Source organism: Engraulis encrasicolus, chromosome 9, assembly GCF_034702125.1.
Source record: "Engraulis encrasicolus isolate BLACKSEA-1 chromosome 9, IST_EnEncr_1.0, whole genome shotgun sequence".
NCBI lineage: Eukaryota > Metazoa > Chordata > Actinopteri > Clupeiformes > Engraulidae > Engraulis > Engraulis encrasicolus.
In genome coordinates, this window is record NC_085865.1 from 8,154,810 (window position 1) to 8,177,309 (window position 22,500).

The 22,500-nt window shown below is 42.1% G+C and overlaps 1 protein-coding gene across 1 annotated transcript in view; it reads right to left on the reverse strand.

The window, feature by feature from the left end:
* Nucleotides 1-2,433: 2,433 nt before the first annotated feature.
* LOC134455411 (coagulation factor XIII A chain-like) overlaps nt 2,434-22,500 on the reverse strand; it is a 25,535-nt gene continuing 5,468 nt past the window's right edge. The window contains exons 4-15 of the mRNA XM_063206435.1: nt 21,707-21,949; nt 21,280-21,398; nt 17,659-17,766; nt 15,285-15,459; nt 14,017-14,155; nt 13,324-13,427; nt 12,322-12,410; nt 9,752-9,896; nt 7,459-7,737; nt 6,687-6,844; nt 4,006-4,148; nt 2,434-3,079 (exon numbers count right to left, since the gene is read on the reverse strand). Coding sequence (XP_063062505.1) covers nt 2,896-3,079; nt 4,006-4,148; nt 6,687-6,844; nt 7,459-7,737; nt 9,752-9,896; nt 12,322-12,410; nt 13,324-13,427; nt 14,017-14,155; nt 15,285-15,459; nt 17,659-17,766; nt 21,280-21,398; nt 21,707-21,949 — 1,886 coding nt within the window. The 3' untranslated portion in view covers nt 2,434-2,895. The remainder of the gene's footprint in view (nt 3,080-4,005; nt 4,149-6,686; nt 6,845-7,458; nt 7,738-9,751; nt 9,897-12,321; nt 12,411-13,323; nt 13,428-14,016; nt 14,156-15,284; nt 15,460-17,658; nt 17,767-21,279; nt 21,399-21,706; nt 21,950-22,500) is intronic.

Sequence of the window (22,500 nt, forward strand, 5' to 3'; positions counted from 1 at the left end):
TCATAGTGCTTTGGATATGAGTGAAAAGCATCAAACTACACTGGAACAAAACCACAGTATTCAGTATCTTCAATTCACGATGGCAACATTTTCATCCTGTGCAACCCTTTTATGTCTTTATGTAAGCATTTTCGAGGTGACCAATGAGCAATGTAAATGTGATGGTTGCAAGTCATGTCCACAGTAAACAACAAAGTGAATGCTTCAGCTTAGCAAATAGTAGTTAGTACACACTGCTAAACGACTGAGCAGAAGATGGAGAAGACAAACAAATGTACTGCGTTAGATTTTATTTGCAATGATGAAGGGTTACATGCATGCACAGCGTATTGATTTGTTTATTGCATTAGCAACATGTAAATCATTTTATCATAGAGCTCTCTCAGAGATGGATCATTAAGTCTAGGGCCACAGAGATCTGCCTACTCATAAATGACCTTTTGAGGTCGAGTACAGAAGACAGTGAGTGCTTTACAATATGCGACCTTGCCTCTTCCACTTGTGCTTGTCTCCTCGTACCAGGAAGTAATATGTCATGATGACATCACTGACAACAGCATTATATTTCAATATCTTGCAAAAGCTCAATTGTAAAGTCTTTTTCTCATTTACAATTGGGATGGTGAATGAAAAACAGTCCCTCAAAAGTTGTTGTGGCTAGGCTGACAGCTGGGAAACTTAATCGTTTTCTCCACGGAGGAGGGGTCAGTAGGCGGGACGAGGAAACAAGCAGAAGTGGAGGAGGCAAGGTCGCATATTGTAACGCACTCAGTGATAGGCCATCTGGATTCAGAGCACGGTGCAGGCCTGGGGCCTATCAAAGAAGCTGCTAGCAGGAGTAAATCATCTAATAGAAGAGCCTGGAGTCTTCAGAAAATGAGGCTGGAGCCTTAAGAAAATGAGGAGTCCAGGCTCTTCTATCAGATGATTTACCTCTTAACTTAACCTGCTTTACCCCTGAACCAGCTTCTTAGTACAGGCCCCAGGGCCCTCTCAGGGATAGATCATTAAGTCGAGGGCCACACAGATCTGCTTACTAATAAATGACCAAAATCACTTTTTTTAGTTAGTTGTGTTGAACCATGCAAAGCATGATGAGCAACCTGGATACATTAGTTTACAATCCAGTGCCACATATTCCAACTTGTCTAATTATAGTAAATTACGACCTTGTACAGGTAAAAATGAGGACTCAGGGCTCTTCTATTAGGTGATTTACCTCTTAACTTAAACTGGTTTATTCCTGAACCAGCTTCTTAGTATAGGCCTCAGATCTAACACGTTGAATGACAAAACAAAAAAACAACAACAAAAACAAACAAACAGAAAAAGCATAAATCAAACATTTCATTTGCATTGGAAGCATAAATTTGAAGCCATCTTGGTCTAAATCTTTCTTTTCTCAAGATTTGTGTGTGGAGATCTGCATTCATCCAGGTCATCCGAGTCAAAAGAGTTCAGTTATTGGCAATGGGGCCTCTTTCTTTGTAGTGCTTTTAGCACAGTGGTGGGGAGGGAACCTATGTCTTGAGGGTCCTTGAGGTCGTTTTATCAGGGCCCCTACATAATTTTAATGTTATGCAGCTTCACATGAAATATGACATGTTTTGTAAAGGAAAAGAAAATAAAGGTCCGCAACACCAAAGATTTAATGGCACGACGTTTCGGACTAACCGTCCTTCATCTCAGGGTTGCACTGTGATGAAGGACGGTTAGTCCGAAACGTCGTGCCATTAGCACGGAGCATTTAACAGTGTTGCGGACCTTTATTTTCTTTTCAGTTATGTTATGTTTGGTTCAGCACCTGTGCCACTGATGTGCGCACAGTCTTTGACTTTTTATGTTTTGTAAAGGAATCTTTGATATTACATTTGCAATACATCTGCGTGGGGTGTGTGGGGTCCTCCCCCAGAAAATGTTGTATTTCGAAGATGCAATTTCCTGCATTTTAACCAAATTTAACCAAACCCGTTTCAGCTCAATATGGAACTGTACTTTTGGCAGTGGAATGCTGTAATAGCCATTGAAAAGACTAAACTACCATAGTACTACACTATTATGACATTACACAGGGCCTTTAGTAATGCACTTGGTAATTGCCATTTTAGCAAGAGGAATTTTAAAACAGGGGCCATGTCTTAATGGGCTAAACTAACTACTACAATTGAACTCTTTTAAGTTGGACTCAAGGCTAAACTAATTACTACAACTTAACTCTTTTAAGTTGGACTCAAGGCTAAACGTATTACTACAACTTAACTCTTTTTTGAGTTGGACTCAAGGCTAAACTAACTACTACAACTTAACTCTTTTAAGTTGGACTCAAGGCTAAACGTATTACTACAACTTAACTCTTTTTTGAGTTGGACTCAAGGCTAAACTAACTACTACAACTTAACTCTTTTAAGTTGGACTCAAGGCTAAACTAATTACTACAACTTAACTCTTTTGACTTGGACTCAAGGCTAAGCTAATTACTACAACTTAACTCTTTTTTGAGTTGGACTCAAGGCTAAACTAACTACTACAATTGAACTATTTTGAGATGGACTTCAGGCTAAACTAATTACTACAACTTAACTCTTTTTTGAGTTGGACTCAAGGCTAAACTAACTACTACAATTTAACTATTTTGAGATGGACTTCAGGCTAAACCAATTACTACAACTTAACTCTTTTGACTTGGACTCAAGGCTAAACTAACTACTACAACTTAACTCTTTTTTGAGTTGGACTCAAGGCTAAGCTAATTACTACAACTGAACTCTTTTGAGTTGGACTTAAGGCTAAGCTAATTACCGGTGCTACAACAACTGAACTCTTTTGACTTGGGACTCAGGGCTTGGGTGAATGCATCTTGCTCCAGGGCAGGCGGGTGCTGTTCGCTGCTCTTTCTCAAGGCTCGTCCTTGTCCTTGTCCTTGTCGGTGGCGTCCTTGTCGGCGGTCACGTTGATGTGCAGCGACCCATTGATCTCCCTCAGCATAGGGCTGTCCAAGCAGGCCACCAACTGGTCTGGTCCTTCCGTCTTCGGAATAAACTTCTGATTCCACTTCAGAGAGGTACCGGGGTCCACAGTTCTGCGGGAGACAAGATGTGATGCAATGTGATGAAGCATGATGTGTGTGTGTGAATGTAGTGTGTGTGTGTGTGTGTAGTGTATGTGTGTGTGTGTGTGTGTGTGTGTGTGTGTGTGTGTGTGTGTGTGTGTGTGTGTGTGTGTGTGTGTGTGTGTGTGTGTGTGTGTGTGTGTGTGTGTGTGTGTGTGTGTGTGTGTGTGTGTTTGTGCATGTTGAGCTTACGGGTATTTCTTCTTCTTGTATCCGGTCTGTGTGTGTGTGTGTGTGTGTGTTTGTGTGTGTGTGTGTGTGCATGTTGAGCTTACGGGTATTTCTTCGTCTTGTACCCGGTCTGTGTGTGTGTGTGTGCATGTGTGTGAATGTGTGTGTGTGTTGAGCTTACGGGTATTTCTTTTCCTTGTATCCGGTCTGTGTGTGTGTGCATGCGTGTGTGTGTGTGTGCGGGCATGTTGAGCTTACAGGTATTTCGTCACTTTGTATCCGGTCTGTGTGTGTGTGTGTGTGTGTGTGTGTGTGTGTGTGTGTGTGTGTGTGTGTGTGTGTGTGTGTGTGTGTGTGTGTGTGTGTGTGCGCGCGCATGTTGAGCTTACGGGTATTTCTTCAATTTGTATCCGGTCTGTGTGTGTGTGTGTGTGTGTGTGTGTGTGTGTGTGTGTGTGTGTGTGTGTGTGTGTGTGTGTGTGTGTGTGTGTGTGTGTGTGCATGTGTGTGTGTGTTGAGCTTACGGGTATTTCTTTGTTTCTTCTTTGTTTCTTACCCGGTCTGTGTGTCTGTGTGTGTGTGTGTGTGCATGTGTGTGTGTGTGTGTGTGTGTGCATGTTGAGCTTACGGGTATTTCTTCTTCTTTTATCCGGTCTGTGTCTGTGTGTGTGTGTGTGCGTGTGTGCATGTGTGTGTGTGTGTGTGCGCGCGCATGTTGAGCTTACGGGAATGTCTTCTCCCTGTCGCCGGTGTCTCCAGGCCCCTCCAGCCGGAGCTCCACGTCGGCCAGAGTCATGTTGAACAAGTTGTTGAAGGTCACAGTGACGGACATCTCCTTACCCACCTTACACTCCCCATCCTCATCCAGCTGCAACAACCGACAAGCAAGGAAGGAAGTATTATTATTATTATTATTATGGACATCTCCTTACTGTACATTACATTACATTACATTACATTACATTACATTGCACTTAGCTGACGCCAAGTTGGTAGAGCGCTACTAGTGTCCCTCAATAGCAGACCCTCACACACCCTGATGAAGGCCACAGCGCCGAAACGCGTTGGTGGTTTTTAATGCATTTGCATTTCCTTAAATAAAGTTTGTTTTTTTACTACATTAACCAACTGAAGTGCCTGGACCAAGGATTTTTTTTCCTTCTGTCTTTTTTTAGTATTATTATTATTTGTTGGGTAACACTTTATTTTAGGGATACATCTATTAGCACTAATACATACAATGTTCCTGTATAAGTAACTTGTAAGGCATATACAGTAAAAAAGCAAAATCAAACATTTGTTAGGCATGTATTCGTAAATGTCTTGTTCATGCACAATACGGGATTTATTACCAATTTAACCTTAGTAAGGACCTAGTAGGCGTTAGCATTTGCTTAGTACATGCCTTACAAGTTACTTATGCAGGCACTAACATTGTATGCATTAGTGCTAATAGATGTATCCCTAAAATAAAGTCTTACCGGAAGTTTTATTATTATTTGTAGTTTATTAGACTGGGACAATGCAGTGCACATTATGACAAGCATGACATGGGAAGGCCATGACACAACTTGTTGATGCGAATACATGAAAGACTTACGGCCCGTACCCACACAGAGTAATTCCGCTCCGCTCTCATTGACTTTGAATGGGGGCGATATCGCGCTTGACAGCGCGGAGGTGAAGCGATATCGCAGCGGGACGCGATTTGATATAGACGAGTTCTCTATATCATGCAAATTTGATGGTCCAATAACCAATCAGATGGGCGTATGGGTAGCAAGGGCGGGAGTTACAAAAAAAATTGAAAAACATGGCGGCGATTTCTGTGATTTCCCACATCACGTTTTTGCTTAATATAAAGACCCTAAATGCTTATAAATGTCAAGACTACCACGGATTGATGTAAAAATGCACCACGAACGTATGTAACACAAGTAGGTTACCCCACACATTGCCATTTGATCACTCGATGTTTTGAGCTAACCGGGTAAGCTAATGTTAGCATTTTACCAGAACCAGGCAGCTACAAGCTTATATTAGACTACTTCTATACTTCTATAAGGATATAACGGGGCTTAAATGTTATCTAGGACCAAACACAATCGCATTTAAGCCATGTACACACGGTGTTGTGATATTGGGTGAGTAATGTGTGCAAACGACCGTTCGCCGTTTGTTATCTCGCTCGGTCTACCCGGTGCCAGCTGCGAGACAGGCCGCGCCGCGAGGCTTGAAAGTCGGCTGAGCAGCGTTGTTAGCCCCGGGGAGAATCTAATGGGAGTATGCGTGACCACACCCCCAGCGCGATATTGCGCGTCGCGGATCCCGCCTGGCAGTTTCCCCAGTCGGTACTGGGCGTGATAGTGTATAGCCTCTTTTATTACTAAGAAGCTGGTTCACGGGTAAACCAGTTTAAGTTAAGAGGTAAATCACCTAATAGAAGAGCCCTGAGTCCTCATTTTTACCTGTACAAGGTCGTAATTTACTATAATTAGACAAGTTGGAATTTGTGGCACTGGATTGTAAACTAATGTATCCAGGTTGCTCATCATGCTTTGCATGGTTCAACACAACTAACTAAAAAAGTGATTTTGGTCATTTATTAGTAAGCAGATCTGTGTGGCCCTCGACTTAATGATCTATCCCTGAGAGGGCCCTGGGGCCTGTACTAAGAAGCTGGTTCAGGGGTAAAGCAGGTTAAGTTAAGAGGTAAATCATCTGATAGAAGAGCCTGGACTCCTCATTCTCTTAAGGCTCCAGCCTCATTTTCTGAAGACTCCAGGCTCTTCTATTAGATGATTTACTCCTGCTGCCAGCTTCGGTAACGCTTTAGAATAAGGTTCTTCTAATAAGCGTTTATAGTCACTAGTAAGTTAGTAATACTCTTACAAGTGCCCAATAACATGCTTATTAACTTTGTTAACATGCTTATTAACGTAGTTAACATCTGATGAGTAACTTTATTTGAGTAAAAGCATGAAAATCGGTACACTTGAACATCTTGAAAATTTAGTTTTTTCGCGACGCCTCCATATCTAGTATTAGTCAGCATATCAAGATGGATATGTGTACCGATTTAAATAATAAGACTAAAAAAATAAACCAATATAAACACATAATAAGCAGCTTATAAGATCCTCGAGAATATATGAATTAAATAAATAGCAGAACAGCAATCCAAAACACTACCCTATAAGATGTTAACTAAGTTAATAGGCATGTTATTGGGCACTTGTAAGGGTATTACTAGCTGCTTACTAGTGACTATAAGCGCTTATTAGAAGAACCTTATTCTAAAGCGTTACCCCAGCTTCTTTGTACAGGGCCCCTGGGGGGCCCCAGGCCTGCACCGTGCTGTGCCGTGCCGTGGCTGTGGCGGTGGCGGTGGCGGTGGTGTACCAACCTCGATGCTGAGCACTGGCAGTTGCAGCTTGACCACCTTGGCGGCCACGCACGTCTCTCCGCTGGTCGTCTCGCCCACGCAGGTGAAGCTCAGGCAGCCCTGGTCCACCATGTGCTTCATGTAGTCGCTGGCCACGACCTCCACCGAGACCTCCTCACCTGGGGGGGGGGGGGGGGCGGGGGGGGGGGGGGGGGGGGGGGGGGGGGGGGGGGGTCAGAGGTCATGCTCAGGGGTGTAGTAGCGAATACATGGGTTTAACGTTTGCAAACAATCCCTGGCTGCACAACCCCTGTCTGGCTGTACACTGGGACGCGGGACGGTGCAATGCTCTCAGGGTACCTCAGTCATGGAGGAGGGTGTGGGAGAGCACTGGTTAATGACTCCTCCAGGGCCCCACCAACCTGGCGGGTCGGGAGTCGGGAGTCGAACCGGCAACCTTTGGGATTACAAGTCTGACGTCCCAAACCGCTTACCCATGACTGCCCTCGGCGTAAATACTACCCTAGTAGCAGAAATTCTTTAAGTATATAGAGATATGCCAACACAATAGGTTTCTTTGGGCACCTAACGTGACCAGGTTCCGGTCTGCCTAAAGGGGCGTGGCATAATGCTCCTAGCATTGAATAGAACGGTCCTTAGGTCTGCCTAGGTCTGCCTAAAAGGGGATTTCCCCTCCTCCCCCCTTGCAATAATAGAACCCGGAAACAATGGGCCAATGGAACCTCTCTCTCTCTACTCTCTCTGCTAGTGCGGTAGTCTAACTACTACTCACTGGTCAGGGGTTGACAGGTGGCGCTCTCCTTCACGACCTTGAAGTCTCCGCTGTGGACTCCGGTGTAGTAGATGACGCTGCAGGTCAGCGTGAGGTTCACCTTCTGCTCCTCGGCGGTGCTGTTCTTCACCACCAGCTTCAGGGCAAAGTCCTGGCCGAGCTGCGCGGCCGGGCAAACCAGCTCCAGCTCCATCTCGCCCGTCTCCTCCAGAGCCGAGCGCTCCCGGCCGCAGCCGTAGTTGACCGCTCGGTCCATCGTGGCCGCGTCGGCTGCACTTCCTGCGTGATTTTAGATTTTTTTTTTTTTCACCACAGTCAAGTGAGGGCAAAAGGTTGACACAACTATGAGAACTATGTTGCATTCTCGCAGAAAATGCTGAAAGCGGGCTTGCCTTTTGGGCCAGAGCTGATCAGTTACATATTTAATATTTATTGATCAGTGCCTTGCTTAGGCTTAAAACAACTATTGTGAAAACAAAGCAAAAAAATACCTGAAAATCCATCCACCCAGTCAGAAGTTATGGGCCAAGAAAAATTAGGCCATCTTTTTTTATTATTATTATTTTTAAATCTCTGTCATTAATCCTTTTTCTTCCTGTCATTTGTAATTTTAATTGAATTTCATTTATGCGTTGTGCTTAACATGGGGTTGTTGGGGATGTGGGCGTGGGAGGGGCGGGAGGGTGAATGTTTTTTCTGAAAATGTTAAAAAGAAAAGTGAGCAATTTTTTATGTTGGGGTTCACCCCATCCTTTTTGAGTCTTTGTAATGCTATTGCTCAATAAAGAAATTATAAAAAAAAAAAAAAAAATTAGGCCATCTTGAATTCAGCCATCTTAAAAGTGGCCTCCAAAATCTAATCAGTTCATGTACCTACCGTAGATTTTTTTCACCACAGTCAAGTGAGGGCGAAAGGTGAGACGACTATGAAAATAAAATAATGGTTGAATGTCCACACGTCTTATTTTTGTCCAAGTGAACTTTTTCAAGCGACGCGCTCTTCAAAGAGTGCGGGCATTCAGGCGTAGTTGACTGCCAGGTCCATCGTGGCATAGCTCAAAAACGCTCACTTGGGAAAAAATAAAACAAAAAGAAAAACGGGAGCAAGTGTGCGGACATTCAACCTTTATTTTCATTGAAATTTTCACAGTTCAATTTCTCGTTAGTGGTGTTATGTTAACACTCAGGAGAGTGTCAACGAGCGTCAAAAGCCGAAGTTGATCGCCATCGGAGACACTTCCTGCCTGATTTGTTATAATAATAATAATAATAATAATAATAATAATAATAATAATAATAATAAATAATGATAATTTCATGGTGCTCAGTATTTCAGTGAAGTGTGTATTCCTTATAAATAGTCTAAAGCAGGGGTCCCCAAACTAAGGCCCGGGGGCCGGATGCGGCCCGCCAAGCCCCTTTGACCGGCCCTCCACCTCTCTGCACCTCACCATTTGAACTGAATTTTTTAAATATTTCATTTTGTTTATCAACAGGCCTTCCTACAGTTTCATTTCCACTAACCTAGTGTGAATCAACAGAGGTTTCTTGTCTTGATAGTTTCTCATCTCACTGTAATATAAACAGGCCTACTATTTCTATTGTATCACTCATAAACTATCAATCACCATATTTTTCTAACCTTTCTTTGCTATTTTTACATGGTTATTAGAAATGAAAAGGAATATCTGTGGTATTTGAAATTGAAAAACATGTAAAGTACTCACTTCCTTTGCCAATCACTTGTAATGTTGAACTATTTTGTGCTAGAAATGATGGCTGTAACAGGCAGTGGCCTAGTATAAAGCCCACATGATTGATCCTGGCCCCTGATCACAGTCAGGAACAATAATGTGGCCCCCAGAGAAAAAAACGTTTGGGGACCCCTAGTCTAAAGTCAGTCCAAATGGGGGTCCATGCTGGAAAAGTTTGGGAACTACTGGTGTATGTTAAAGTGATACTGTCCCATTTTTGGAACAGTATTATTTTACACCTCCCCTTTCTCCCCGTTCTCTGAGTATGGCAGTGCAAATTTTACCTCCAAGCTAGCAGTTAACATTGAGTCCTATGAGACCAGTTAGCCGCCTCAATGTTAACTGCTCAATGGGCTCAATGTTAACTGCTAGCATGGAGGTAAAATTTGCACTGCCATACTCAGAGAACGATTGAAAGTACAGGAGAACCGTAAAACTCAATTAGTTAATTCAAGGGGAGGTGTAAAATAAGCTTATTTCCAAAAATGGGACTGTATCACTTTAAGTTGCGCTCTGAGCAGCAGGCCACTTCCTCTTACCCTCCGGGTGCTTGTAGTTGAGTGTGATGTTCTGTGCGCCCCATGGCGTACGGGTAAGGATCAAAGCTCCAACGTGAGTCGTGTCTATTCGCACAATCTTGTCTCCCCTGTACGTGCGCCTACGATACACAACGTCACTGTTCACCTGATGGAAGAAAAGAGAAAGAGCTGTTGTAGCCTACATAAGGACTAAAATGTGTTTTTTAAAAAAGAAAACAAAAGAAGAAAATAGTGCATGACTTAAAGGGCCAATATGTAGGATTAAAAGTTTAGGTGCCGTTTCCACGCAGCTGGATATTTTTATATGTGGATATTTTTTTCTCCTGCTTGTATTGGTTTTGCATTGGTTTTGGCCTTCCGTTTCCACGTAGCAGATATTTAAGAATCCAGGTGCAGGAGAAAAAAATATCCTGTTTAGGGGTCTGAAACGCATTTGTTACAATGGAGGATTTTTTTTATCCACATGTTGCGTTTCCACGTAGCAGGAGAAAAAAAATACCCTGCTAAAAAAATATCCTGCTACGTGGAAACAGCACCTTAATTAATTACTGTCCCGAGTCAGCAGATGCTTATTTGAGTCATTAATAAGTGAACAATGACTCTCGCGACCACTTTCACGGCCCACTGTCAGAGAACCCCAAATATCACTTTTGACAGAGCGACCCGAGTGAGTGTCGTGGCGACCCGAGCGAGTGTCGTGGGAAACACTTCTCAAATGAAAAATTTGCTTTACATACCGCCAGATAAATATTCACATTTGTATCAACTGCTGGCATTCTGTGATGAAAAACATTCTCACAGCGAGCTTAGTTAAAGGGGAAATCCGGTGTGATATGGCTTAGTGTTAAAGCATGATGCTCTACGCTAACTTTTTCCACATACCTCATCTGCTTGATTTCCCTGCGTTCCGAAATCCAGCGCTACTGCAGGCATGGATTGACACACTAGACTGTCTCTTTAGGTAGACTGCCTCTGTTAACTGTTAACTGGCTGGTGGTGCAGCCTGTAAGAATGGCATCGTTTCTAAACAAACTGTGGGCTACCAAAGTTCTCTCTTCTCTGTGCCTTATTTAGATGTCAACAACCCCGCGACCAGGGCCCTCACTAGGTTTGAGAGACAGGGGGGGCTCAGCCCCAGCGCGCCGAAATTTTTTCAGCTCAACTGCTAAGGTTTTGTCTATGAATTAATTATTTTAAGAGCAAAGAAATCCCGCACACTGTCCATTCCACCAACAAACTTTAATACATTGTTTCGGTCATCCGACCTTCTTCATGTTGTATTAAAGTTTGTTGGTGGAATGGACAGTATGCAGGATTTCTTTACACTTGAATGACAACCCCACTGGGATAATACGCACCTGCCCACCTACAGAGGTGTGCAAAAGGGTCTTCTTGAACAATTATTCTATATTGAGCACCATGCCGATTTTTAAACACTAGTTACAGTGATTTTTTTTTTATTTCACATTTTAATGAGTATTCCTTATATGTAAGCTAAACAAAACATTTCAAAATGTTTCAACTGATGAATATTATGTACGGAAGTTAATATGATTAGATAAAAATGCAGAGAGCATAATTTACACAAGGACTAGGAACTTTCAGGAGTTACTAACTGCGCGTCTCCAGGAGAAGCAGTGGTCAGGAAGCGATTCATTCAAACAGGTTCCTTACTTGGAAAACTCTGCATCCCCGGCAGATATTTGGTCATTTTTACTCCATTAGTAGCTATTTTAATCAGTTCATGTGTGTTTTCAAACTGTTAAGACAAATATTAAAAACTCAACTATAATTTCAAGACAATATCAAATTGATTTATTACACGGGTATTGTGAGTGAAAATTGGAACTTTGGGTCTGAAGATTTCATCCGTGTAAGTAATTGCACTTTTCTCGAGGTGTTGTTAGTCAAAAAGCACAAAAAGCACCTCTATCTGTTTCCCCCCCGCATAACATATTGCTGTGCACCCTGCTTTTATTGCGGTGCAGTAGGATATAAGTGGCATTAAACAATGAATAAGCAACCATGAACTTGTATTCAGATTAACTTGCCTTCTTGGTGGTTCGTATTCAGTGCTGTACTGCATTTGGTTTTGGAAAAATGTAAAAAAAAAAATTTTTTTTTTTTTTTTTTTTGCAAAATCGTTACAGGGGGGGCTAATACTAATGTAGGGGGGGCTAAAGCCCCCCTAAAATAGGCCTAACGACGTCCCTGCCCGCGACTCTACAGAATGAAGTTTTGGGCAACTTTGAGCGTCGTAAATGGGTGGAAATACAGATTTATAACGATGGCTACTTTGATGCTTGCAGGCTCGCAGCAAAAGAGAAATGTTAGCATCGGCTAACTATCGCTGGATTTCAGAACGCAGGGGAATTAAGCAGATGAGGTATGTGGAAAAAGTTAGCGTAGAGCATCATGCTTTAACACTATTTAAGCCAGTTCACACCGGATTTCCCCTCTAAACAGCCTTTTTTTCATGACGGTGTAGACTTTGAGACAGGTGTGCCACGGGCACTGCGCTAACTATGCAATCCTACATTGTGCCCCTTTAACACCAAATTGAACTTCACCTGAGCAAAGGCGAATCGTCCGTCGTAAGGGAAGCATACTTCTCCTGATTTTATGCCGACAACAGATGCCGGGCCACAGCAAAACAGCCCTGAGGTAAATAAGCACAAGACATGCATTAGCCTGCATTACATCATTATCGTTGGTAACACCATAACAATTCCTGCTTATAAAGCATTAATAGCCTGTAGTTTATAGCCAGTCATGAGCACTCATGACACCCTTGGATTTATAAAGCATTATAAGCTAGAGTCATAGATATTCATAATTGTTAATATAAAGCATCATGAAGCATTATGAGTGTAGTCATAATACGTTGTAAGTAATTATAATGTGCATTATAATTTGTTATAAATGCGCTTACAATGTTGGCTTTAAGTAAAGTGTTACCAATATTTCTTTATAAGCAGACATTATTATAAAGTGTTACCACATCGTAGTGGACACACTTATCCAGAGCAACTCACTGTTAAAGGGCAACTCCTGCCCATTTCAATGTGCTGTTGTATTGCTCACGCTACCCTTGACTTGTCAGTACCCGGTGACGCCGCAGTTTTTGGCCGAGCCCTTTCTGAGATATGAGCTATTCTAATGGCGACAACTTTTGTTTACATTTTTTTAAAAATTACCATAGGCCTACTCCAAATATTTTCCCAAAAGGTATTGCTGTTTGCTAGCTGTCTGCTGATGTTGCATAACCTTTTGGATGATTTTGGGAATAAATAAAAATGTTTTTTTGAAATGTAAACAAAAGTTGCCCCCATTAGAATAGCTCATAGCTCGTAAGCCTCTTTTCCACTGCCGGCTTTCTGCTAGGCCTACAGCTCGACACAGCGGGACTCAGCTGCCACTTTTTGCTTTTTGATTGGGCACGACACAGGTCAATCGAAGAGCAAAAAGTGGCGGCCGAGTCGTGCTGTGTCGAGCTATAGGCCTACCAGAAAACCGGCAGTGGAAAAGAGGCGTAATTGAAAGGGGGCGGGGGGGGGGCGCTAATGGCTCACCATTACTGGTCTCCTGAGGCGTGGCGTCCACCACCTGCCAGCCTGACAGGTGTCCTGGCAGGTCTATCCTCTTCATCCAACACTCGCACCAGCAGTGGTAGTTCCTGCAGACACACACGTGGGTTATTGGAGGGCATTGCCCCCCCAGCCAAGCTGCTGTGCCCCCCCCCAGGGCTTATTCACCTAAACATGCTGATATTGTCATTAATATGCAACAAATGAGTATTTTTTTCTGAATACAGTAAATATAAAGTATAAGATAAAATTCCACCTTTACTTAACCACCATAGCCCTAATAAAGAAATAAATGAATAGGCTACACTATTTAGACATTGTCAGTAGACCTACATGTGAAATAATAAGTGAACAGTGATCCTTTGAAATAATGGGATTGTCCCATATTTAGAAACAAAAGTACTGTTCTCTAGAGCTGAAACTGAGCCCACAATTTGGTTAAAATGCAGGAAATTGCATCTAAGAAATACAACATTTTCTGGGGGAGGACTCCCATACTCCATCAAATAGCCAAGCTGCCCCCCCATACTCCATCAAATAACCGTCCAACAACTTGGTTCTGCAGCCCGGTCTGGCTCAGAGTGAGCCCGTCTACTTTCACCCCAACTCATTGAAGTCGCCTATGTTGGCAGGAAACTGCCAGGGAAGAAATGGACACCTCTGGTAAAACGCTCTCACCATATTGAGTCACGAGTGGCAGTTCTGTCCATGCTTCCAAAGCGGTCGATGTAGATATCTGTTTTCAGGTTCCCAGTGCTGTCGTGAGCAGAGTTGAAGTTGGTGACCACTCTGGTAGGGATTCCAATACAACGGAGCACTGCGAAGCAATGCACACACCAAAAGATACAGATATGACATGTTAAACATTAGTATCCTTGGCAAACCAATAAATCAGGTTACAGAGGTTAAATACCTTGGCCTGATATTGGATGAACATCTTATATTTGATAAACATATAAAGAAGATCAGCAAAACAGTTAGATTGAACTTATGCACTTTTAGACTAATTAGAGATTGTTTATCATTTGAAGCAGCAAATATATATCTGCATTCAATGATTCTCTCTCACCTTGGCTACTGTATAACTGTATGGTCACAGGCAGGTCTCTCAGCAACAAGACCACTGGAGAGACTGTACAATCGTGCTTTAAAAATATTCAGTTCAAAGTTTTCTGTGTGTGTGTGTGTGTGTGTGTGTGTGTGTGTGTGTGTGTGTGTGTGTGTGTGTGTGTGTGTGTGTGTGTGTGTGTGTGTGTGTGTGTGTGTGTGTGTGTGTGTGTGTGAGGGAGGGAGGTGGGTGGCAGTTGACTATGTGTGTATGGGGGGGGGGGTGCTATTGTACATGTTTTATCAAATTGTTTAATTAGTGGATGAATGAACGAGTGACTGTACATTAATATAGGATTAGGTATGTGTATGTATATTGCCTGTCTTCTTAGATTAAATGAATGGCTTGGATGAATGGATAGGTTGTATTTTAAAACAACAATAAAAACAGTTTTTTATATTTTACTTTAAAAGCCCTTCTAGGGACGGGCATTGGAAATTAGCCTATGGCTACAAATGCTATGATACTTATCTGTTAGGTTGTTGTACAGCCTACATGATGTGTATTTGTCCCTACTCTAATAAACCATAACTGAACTGATAATTATAATAATAATTTCCTCCCAAAAAGCCCCAAGAAACGATAATTTTGAGGTTTTAGTACGATAATTCAGCATTTTCCATCTGGCAACAGTGGCTGGACATGGCAGGTCCTCTCTGAGCAGCAAAAAAAGGCTTATGTGAAAAATAAATTTAAAAAAAATCAGTGCTGTGCATATCAGGCACGCGAACGATGTATAATTTAAGATTACCGGTTAACCCGTTAACCACCGGTTAATGAGTCTCAATAGCCGGTTAAGAGTTTTTCAATTTTCGCCATCCCTAGTCAGGACCCGCACCTGTGGTGAGTACTCCAGCGAAGACCCAGCACTGGGCGTAGGCCACTGGGTTGCCATTGGCTGCGTAGCTCAGCAGGATCTTAGCGCTTCCGGTCCAGGCGTTGGGTGAGACGCCCATTCTGTAGTTACCGCTCCAGTTGCCCAGCAACACACCCCTGTCATCCTGAGCGTTGATCTGCAGCACAGACACAACAACAAGACTCATATACAGTACATATGATACATGGCTTCTCAATTTTTGTTTCCTCCTGGCTGCGTGACCCTGGCTGCGTGACCCTGGCTGCGCACAACTGAATCTCTGATTGTTGGAAACCGCTGTCAGGGCAAAAAAAACATAGCTCACGAAGTGGTTGGCTGCCAGTGTTTTGCCCCTCCTCACAGCACTGTGTTTATAAACAAACAAACAAAAGATGCATAATACTGTGGACTGTGATGAAGACATATGTCGAAACGTTAGTCTGATTGCACTGATAAAATAAACAACGGAGAATAGACATCCATGTGGCACCTAATTCTTTTTCCGTTCTACTAATAATTTATTCCTGCCCTGGTTGCACCGGAGTATTCATTTAGAAACACGGTAGAGTGGCTCCTCCAGCTGTGATTCGATTCCCATCGTTCACCTCTAACACCCGTTCAAAAAAATGGATTCGTTCACGAACATCACAACACTAATTTCCCAAAATACCTCAGCTCAGTCCATGAGTGCGTTTACATGCAGTTCAGTATCCCGAATATGATCGGGATATTAAGTATCCCGAATTTGCGTTTGCGCATATAAACACTTCAGTATCCCGAATAAGCCCTTATTCAGGATACTGAGAAATTGGGATATGCTAGGTGGAGTTTTCCGAAAGAAGCCGGGATACTGACGCATGTATACACCTTATCCCGAATACAGGGGCTTCCCATGGAACGCTGTTGCTGGTATCCAGGCTACACGCATTTGAAGAGAATTCTATAACGGCCAAGAATGTAGACTGGGATATAACGTTCTGTGCGCATATAAACACCTTATCCCGAATATGATCATAACCGGGATAAGCCTCATATTCGGGATACTGAACTGCATGTAAACGCACTCCATCTCTCTCCGCCCACTTGGTTCAAGCCAACAAAAGCTCAACATGCCCCAATACAAACACAATACTTAGAATAGCTAAATCCCATCTTTCCCCCTTAAAATATCAATATTTGTTGACTCAGCAAATCACTCAAGTCATATTGTTGCTTTGACTTAGTTAAATTGAGTAATCTTAGGTGTGCATGTGTGTGTTGGAGGATATGCAGAGCCTGGCAAATTTATTTTTATTATTTTGAGTTTTTCATGCACAAGCTTTCACACATTTCTCAACTGGAGGTTCATGTACTGTATGGCAACTCTTATTACTTCACTCTGATGGGTAATAAATAGAGCTCTTCAGCGTTGACGTCAACTTGTATGCGGCGTTTGGACTTCCGGTTCGATGGCGATTTTTTACATTGCAAAACGCCATAGAGATTCAGGTTTGGCAAAAATATAAGTTGCACGGCAACAACGAACATTAGCGTGTCCCCGCATCCCTTTCTCATTAGTGGAACGGATCGTATCATCATGTTGGTGTATTCACATGTTAAATCATGACGATTATAATTCAATATTGCTAACCCCTTTCTGATCATTAAAACTTCCGAACTACATACTTTCCTTTGGTTGCCATGGGTACAACCCTCCGCACGTACATGCCGTTAGATACAGGCGCCGCTTCTGTAGTCGCCAAAAGCTTCCGGGTTTAGCATATGGACGCAACATCGTATTTATGTCGAAGTTTGACACAAAATGATCAACCATGTCATACCTACAGCCTATTTTTAACACCCTCGACAGTTTGCGGGGGTTCGCTAAGCGCGTGCTTGCACTCGGAGCTTATTTGAAATTTACCCCTATTCATTCCCAATGGAGGCCGGAAGCCTATACGAACCAGGAAGTCCTTAAATGCTAACATGAAAGACTACAATCTACTACATGCTTCCGCGTTACTGAAGAACTCTATGAGTTCGATCAGCATTAGTTGACACCATTAGTTATTCTGCAACAAGTCAACAACACGTCCTTTTTGTGCACAGTGTGCTACTCACCATGGGGGCCGCTAGAGGGGGAAAAGTGGTACAGATTCTAAGGGCCCAAGCACTGATAGGGGCCCTTAAGGGGGCCCAAGCACTGAGAGGGGGCCAAAATTCGAATCTTTCATGGGGCCCCACATCAGTGTTGCACCGACACCATTTTTTGGCCCCGATACCGATACTCGATACCTGACTGTGCATTAGTTGACACCATTAGTTATTCTGCAACAAGTCAACAACACGTCCTTTTTGTGCACAGTGTGCTACTCACTAGGGCAGATAGCCTTCTGCAGACGTTGACCACGTCTCTGCGGTCCTCTAATGGCATGCCACATCGATTCAGGACAAAGAGGCAGGCCTCCAGCACTCCAGGCCGGTACTGTTCAGAGGAATACATTACATTGGTAACACTTTATTTTAGGGATACATCTATTAGCACTAATACATACAATGTTAATGCCTGCATAAGTAACTTGTAAGGCATGTACTAAGCAAACGCTAAGGCCTACTAGGTCCTTACTAAGGTTAAATTGCTAATAAATCCCTTATTGTGCATGAACAAGACATTTGCGAATACATGCCAAACAAATGTTTGATTTTGCTTAGTACATGCCGTACAAGTTACTTATACAGGGGCATTGTATGTATTAGTGCTAATAGATGTGTCCCTAAAATAAAGTGTTACCATTACATTACATAACATGACGTTACATTACATTACATGACAACATTACATTACAACATTACATTGCATTACATTACATTACATTACAAGCGAAAGGGAGTTCTTCCTCACCCCTTGATGCCACCAGGGGCCGCATCTGAGCGCCCAAATTCAGTGTGACTATCTATGACTTAGCCTATGCTAGACCCTGCCACTATGGACCTTAAGTCTCTAAGAATCCTGGTCCTAACCTATGTTGACCTTATGACTCTACAATCTCTATCTATCTCTTCTTCCTCTGCCTTCCTGCTATTTCTGCCTCTCCTCTCTACCTCTCCTTTTAAATCCATCTCTAACAATGATGTTTTTTCCCACTTGTTAAGCACTTAGAGTTACATGCCTTGTATGATACAGTGCTATACAAAAACAATTATTATTATTATTATTATTATTATTACATTACATTACATTACATTACATTACATTAAAGGTACTCTGTGTAAGTTGTTTATTTCCAGAACTCATGCTACCCATTCTCTAATGTTACCTTTTTCATGAACACTTACCACCACCATCAAATTCTAAGTAGCCTATTCATTATGACTGGGAAAATTGCACTTTTCAAGCATGAAAAGGGGGATCTTTTCCATGGTCCGCCATTTTGAATGTCAAGAAATATAAATTTTTAGCTGCAGAAATGACTGTACTTGGGCCATACTAGAAACTATTAGTTTATTACTTGGTAAACTTTCATGTAAAGATCAAATTTGGCAATAGGCAGCGCCCAGTTTCAATGAGCAGCATACTGTATAGTTGCAGTACCTTTTTTGACCATTTCCTGCTTAGTGTACCCAGAGAAAGAGTAGAGAGAGAGAGGTTCCATTGGCCCATTGTTTCCGGGTTCTGCAAGGGGGGGATCCCCCTTTAGGCAGACCTAGGCAGACCTAAGGACTGTTCTATTCAATGCTAGGAGCATTATGACATGCCCCTTTAGGCAGACCGGAACCTGGTCATGTTAGGTGCCCATAGCAACCTATTACATTGGCATATCTCTATATACTTAAAGAATCTCTGGTGCACCCTTAAAAAAGACGGCGGTTTCATCTGAAGAGACTTACACTTACTACTACAGAGTTGATTACAATCCCTGGAGCAATGTGCACAGTAACATTTTCACTGTTAATTGGACACACGGAGAGTGGAATCAATACTACGAGAGTAGAATTCAACTCTGTAAGTGTAGACTTAACTCTGAGAAATGTTTTGTGTGGATTAGGTGTCTTGCTCACGGTACTTCAGCCATGGTTGAAGGTGTAGGGAGTAGGACACACATTCACCCTAACCGGTTTGGGTAGGATTCAAAAAACTTTAAAAAAAATAATTACATACTGTGTGCATAAACAGGACAGCCCTCCACTATTAATTTTTCACAGTATAATTTAAATGTGACTTTATCATTCCAGCTTATAAGATTGCCCAAGAGGGGCTGATGAGGGCCCTGCCATGACCATGTACACTGCAAAAAATTAAATCTTAGCAAGCTCATTTTTCTAGTTTCAAGGAAAAACATCTAGTCAGTCTTGCTTTAAGTAACAATCACCCAATAACAAGTACTTTTTAACTGGAATTTAGAACTAGAAATTAGCCTATTTCTACCTGTTTTCGAACATTTGTCCATGGGGCAAGATATTTTTACTTGGTGACATTTTTTTTTACTTGTAAGCAATATTTGTTGGAAACGAGTAAAATAGTCTAAACAAGTAAAAAATATCTTGCCCCATGGACAAATGTTCGGAAACAGGTAGAAATAGTCTAATTTCTAGTTCTAAATTCCAGTTAAAAAGTACTAGTTATTGGATTGTACTACTTAAAATAAGATTGATTAGATGCTTTTACTTGAAACTAGAAAAATAAGCTTGCTAAGATTTCATTTTTTGCAGTGTAATTGTAGGATTTCATTTAAAGGGACACAGTGTGAGATTTTTAGTTGAGATTTCCAGAATTCATGCTGCCCATTCACTAATGTTACCTTTTTCATGAATACTTACCACCACCATCAAATTCTAAGTATTCATTATGACTGGGAAAATTGCACTTCTCATACATGAAAAGGGGGATCTTCTCCATGGTCTGGCATTTTGAATTTCCAAAAATAGCTGCAAAAATGACTTTACTTGGACCATACTAGAACATTTTTGTTTATTACTTAGTAAACTTTCATGTAAAGATCAAATTTGGCAATTGGCAGCCCACTTTCAATGAGCAGCATAGTTGCAGTACCTTTTTTGACCATTTCCTGCACAGTGTCCCTTTAAAGAAATTGCTCATATGTAGGCCTAATGTAGTTAAGTCCCAGTAAAGTATGAGAAAACATAGGATTTTTCATCTATGTGTTTGCGTTAGTTTTACAGTATATCCAAAGTAGCCTCTTAGTGCAGGTGGGGTCGCCGGGGGCCTATTCACTATTTGCTGAAAATACTCAACTACATCATAACAGCATTGCTATGACAGTGCCGAGAGCCTTAAGTAACAGATTAAGACTTAGACATTACAATTTTGGTGACAGTAAGGTTATAACATATAGGTGCTGCGCTAAGGTGTTCAGCGTAGCTATGCAAGTCTATGGGAGCAAACAAAACATCATCAAATGTACTTATAAACCTTTTTAAAATGAATGTAAAATTCACCAGAGTGCAAAACAGCTGTCCTGTGATCACTTGCGGCTTGAAGCTGATGCTCTCATTTACTTCCAGTCATTATGCTAAGCTATGCTAAAAATTCTTGATACCAATAAATCTAAGTACTGAATACACTGAGAAGGAAATGGCATGCGCATTGATGAATAATGCTTGGAAATACTGCAAATTTGTGAAAATCAGTAAAGGGTGGACTGTTCCTTTAAAAATGCTAAGTGTCAATGTAAGACTTACGTACTCTGGGACAAAATACACTTAAAAGATATTAAATCAACTCTCGGTAGTGTTGAATTAATGATGCAGATTTTACTGTGTAACAGACATTCATTTAGAATAATGTATTATGTATGCACGAATTTATTTAGTTATCCTGCCATTGAACTACAAAAGACACAGTGCATCAGTGTGTGTGTGTGTGTGTGTGTGTGTGTGTGTGTGTGTGTGCGTGCGTGCGTGCGTGCGTGCGTGCGTGCGTGCGTGCGTGCGTGCGTGCGTGCGTGCGTATAAGCCAGGCTAGGTGGTCGTATCCTACCTGTCCGAGATGCCAGGGCCTCTTGGCGACGGCGAAGTTGGTCCCGTTGTAGATTTCTCCGGCGTCGTTGAGAACATACTCTTGTCTCTCCGCCTCGTCAGGCAGGTACACGTCCTCCTCTACAGGAAAAGTCAAATAGACACACCCAGCAATAGCATTAAGCACACAACATGTTGTCGTCTACACAGAAAGTGACATCGACACACTCAGCATTAGTTATAGCATTAATATTAGAACATGTCGAAGGCCACTTAATAACTATAAACAGGACTTGCCAAGAACAGTGAGTGGTCTTGCCTAGGCAAGCCCACTCAATAATAATAATAATAATGATAATAATAATAATAATGATAAGAATAATAATAATAATAATAATAATAATAATAATAATAATAATAATAATAATAATAATAATACACCATCTCACCAGAGCACCAGGTATTGAAGAGGATGACAACGTACATGTGGCCGCGCGTGGGGAACCTCATGATAGCGCGGCCATTGACCGCGGTGACATACATGCAGAACTTGCCCACCACACAGTCAGGGGGTGGCGTCAGGCTGACGAACACCGTGCTGCCATTGGGCTCACAGCGCAGGCCCCAGCGTGTCTCGCTCGGGTGCACTTGCAGACTCACATATGTGTGTTTATCAGAGAGGGCATGGGCACCTTCAGACATAAAATACAATATTAGGGCAGCCGTGGCCTAGTGGTTAGAGAGTTGGTCTTTCAATCTAGGGGTTGCCGGTTCGAATCCCCCTGACCTCTCCCTACACCTCCATCCATGAGCAAGGCACCTAAGCCTTGCTCCAGGGACTGTAACCAATACCCTGAAAATTAATAGTTGTAAGTCGCTTTGAACAAATGAAAGCGTCAGCTAAGTGAAATGTAATGTAATGTAATGTAATGTAACATTACACTTGACATTATAAAGACCAGTGTTGGGAGGTAATGCATTACAAAAGTAATACATTACTTTTCGCTGTAATGCAGTAATGTAAGGCATTACAGGGCAAAAATCTGTAATACTTATCTAGTTACAATGCAAAATGACTTATGTTACAAATGCATTACAATGACCTGGATTTTAGTGGTATTCAGTGTGGTGGGTCAGAAAGAAGCTATTCCTGAGCCTGGTAGTTTTTAGTCTGCATTTTGCCAAAAACACCTCCTGGGTTGGAGGTGAAAAAGTTAGGACCCATGAGCTTTATTTACACTGT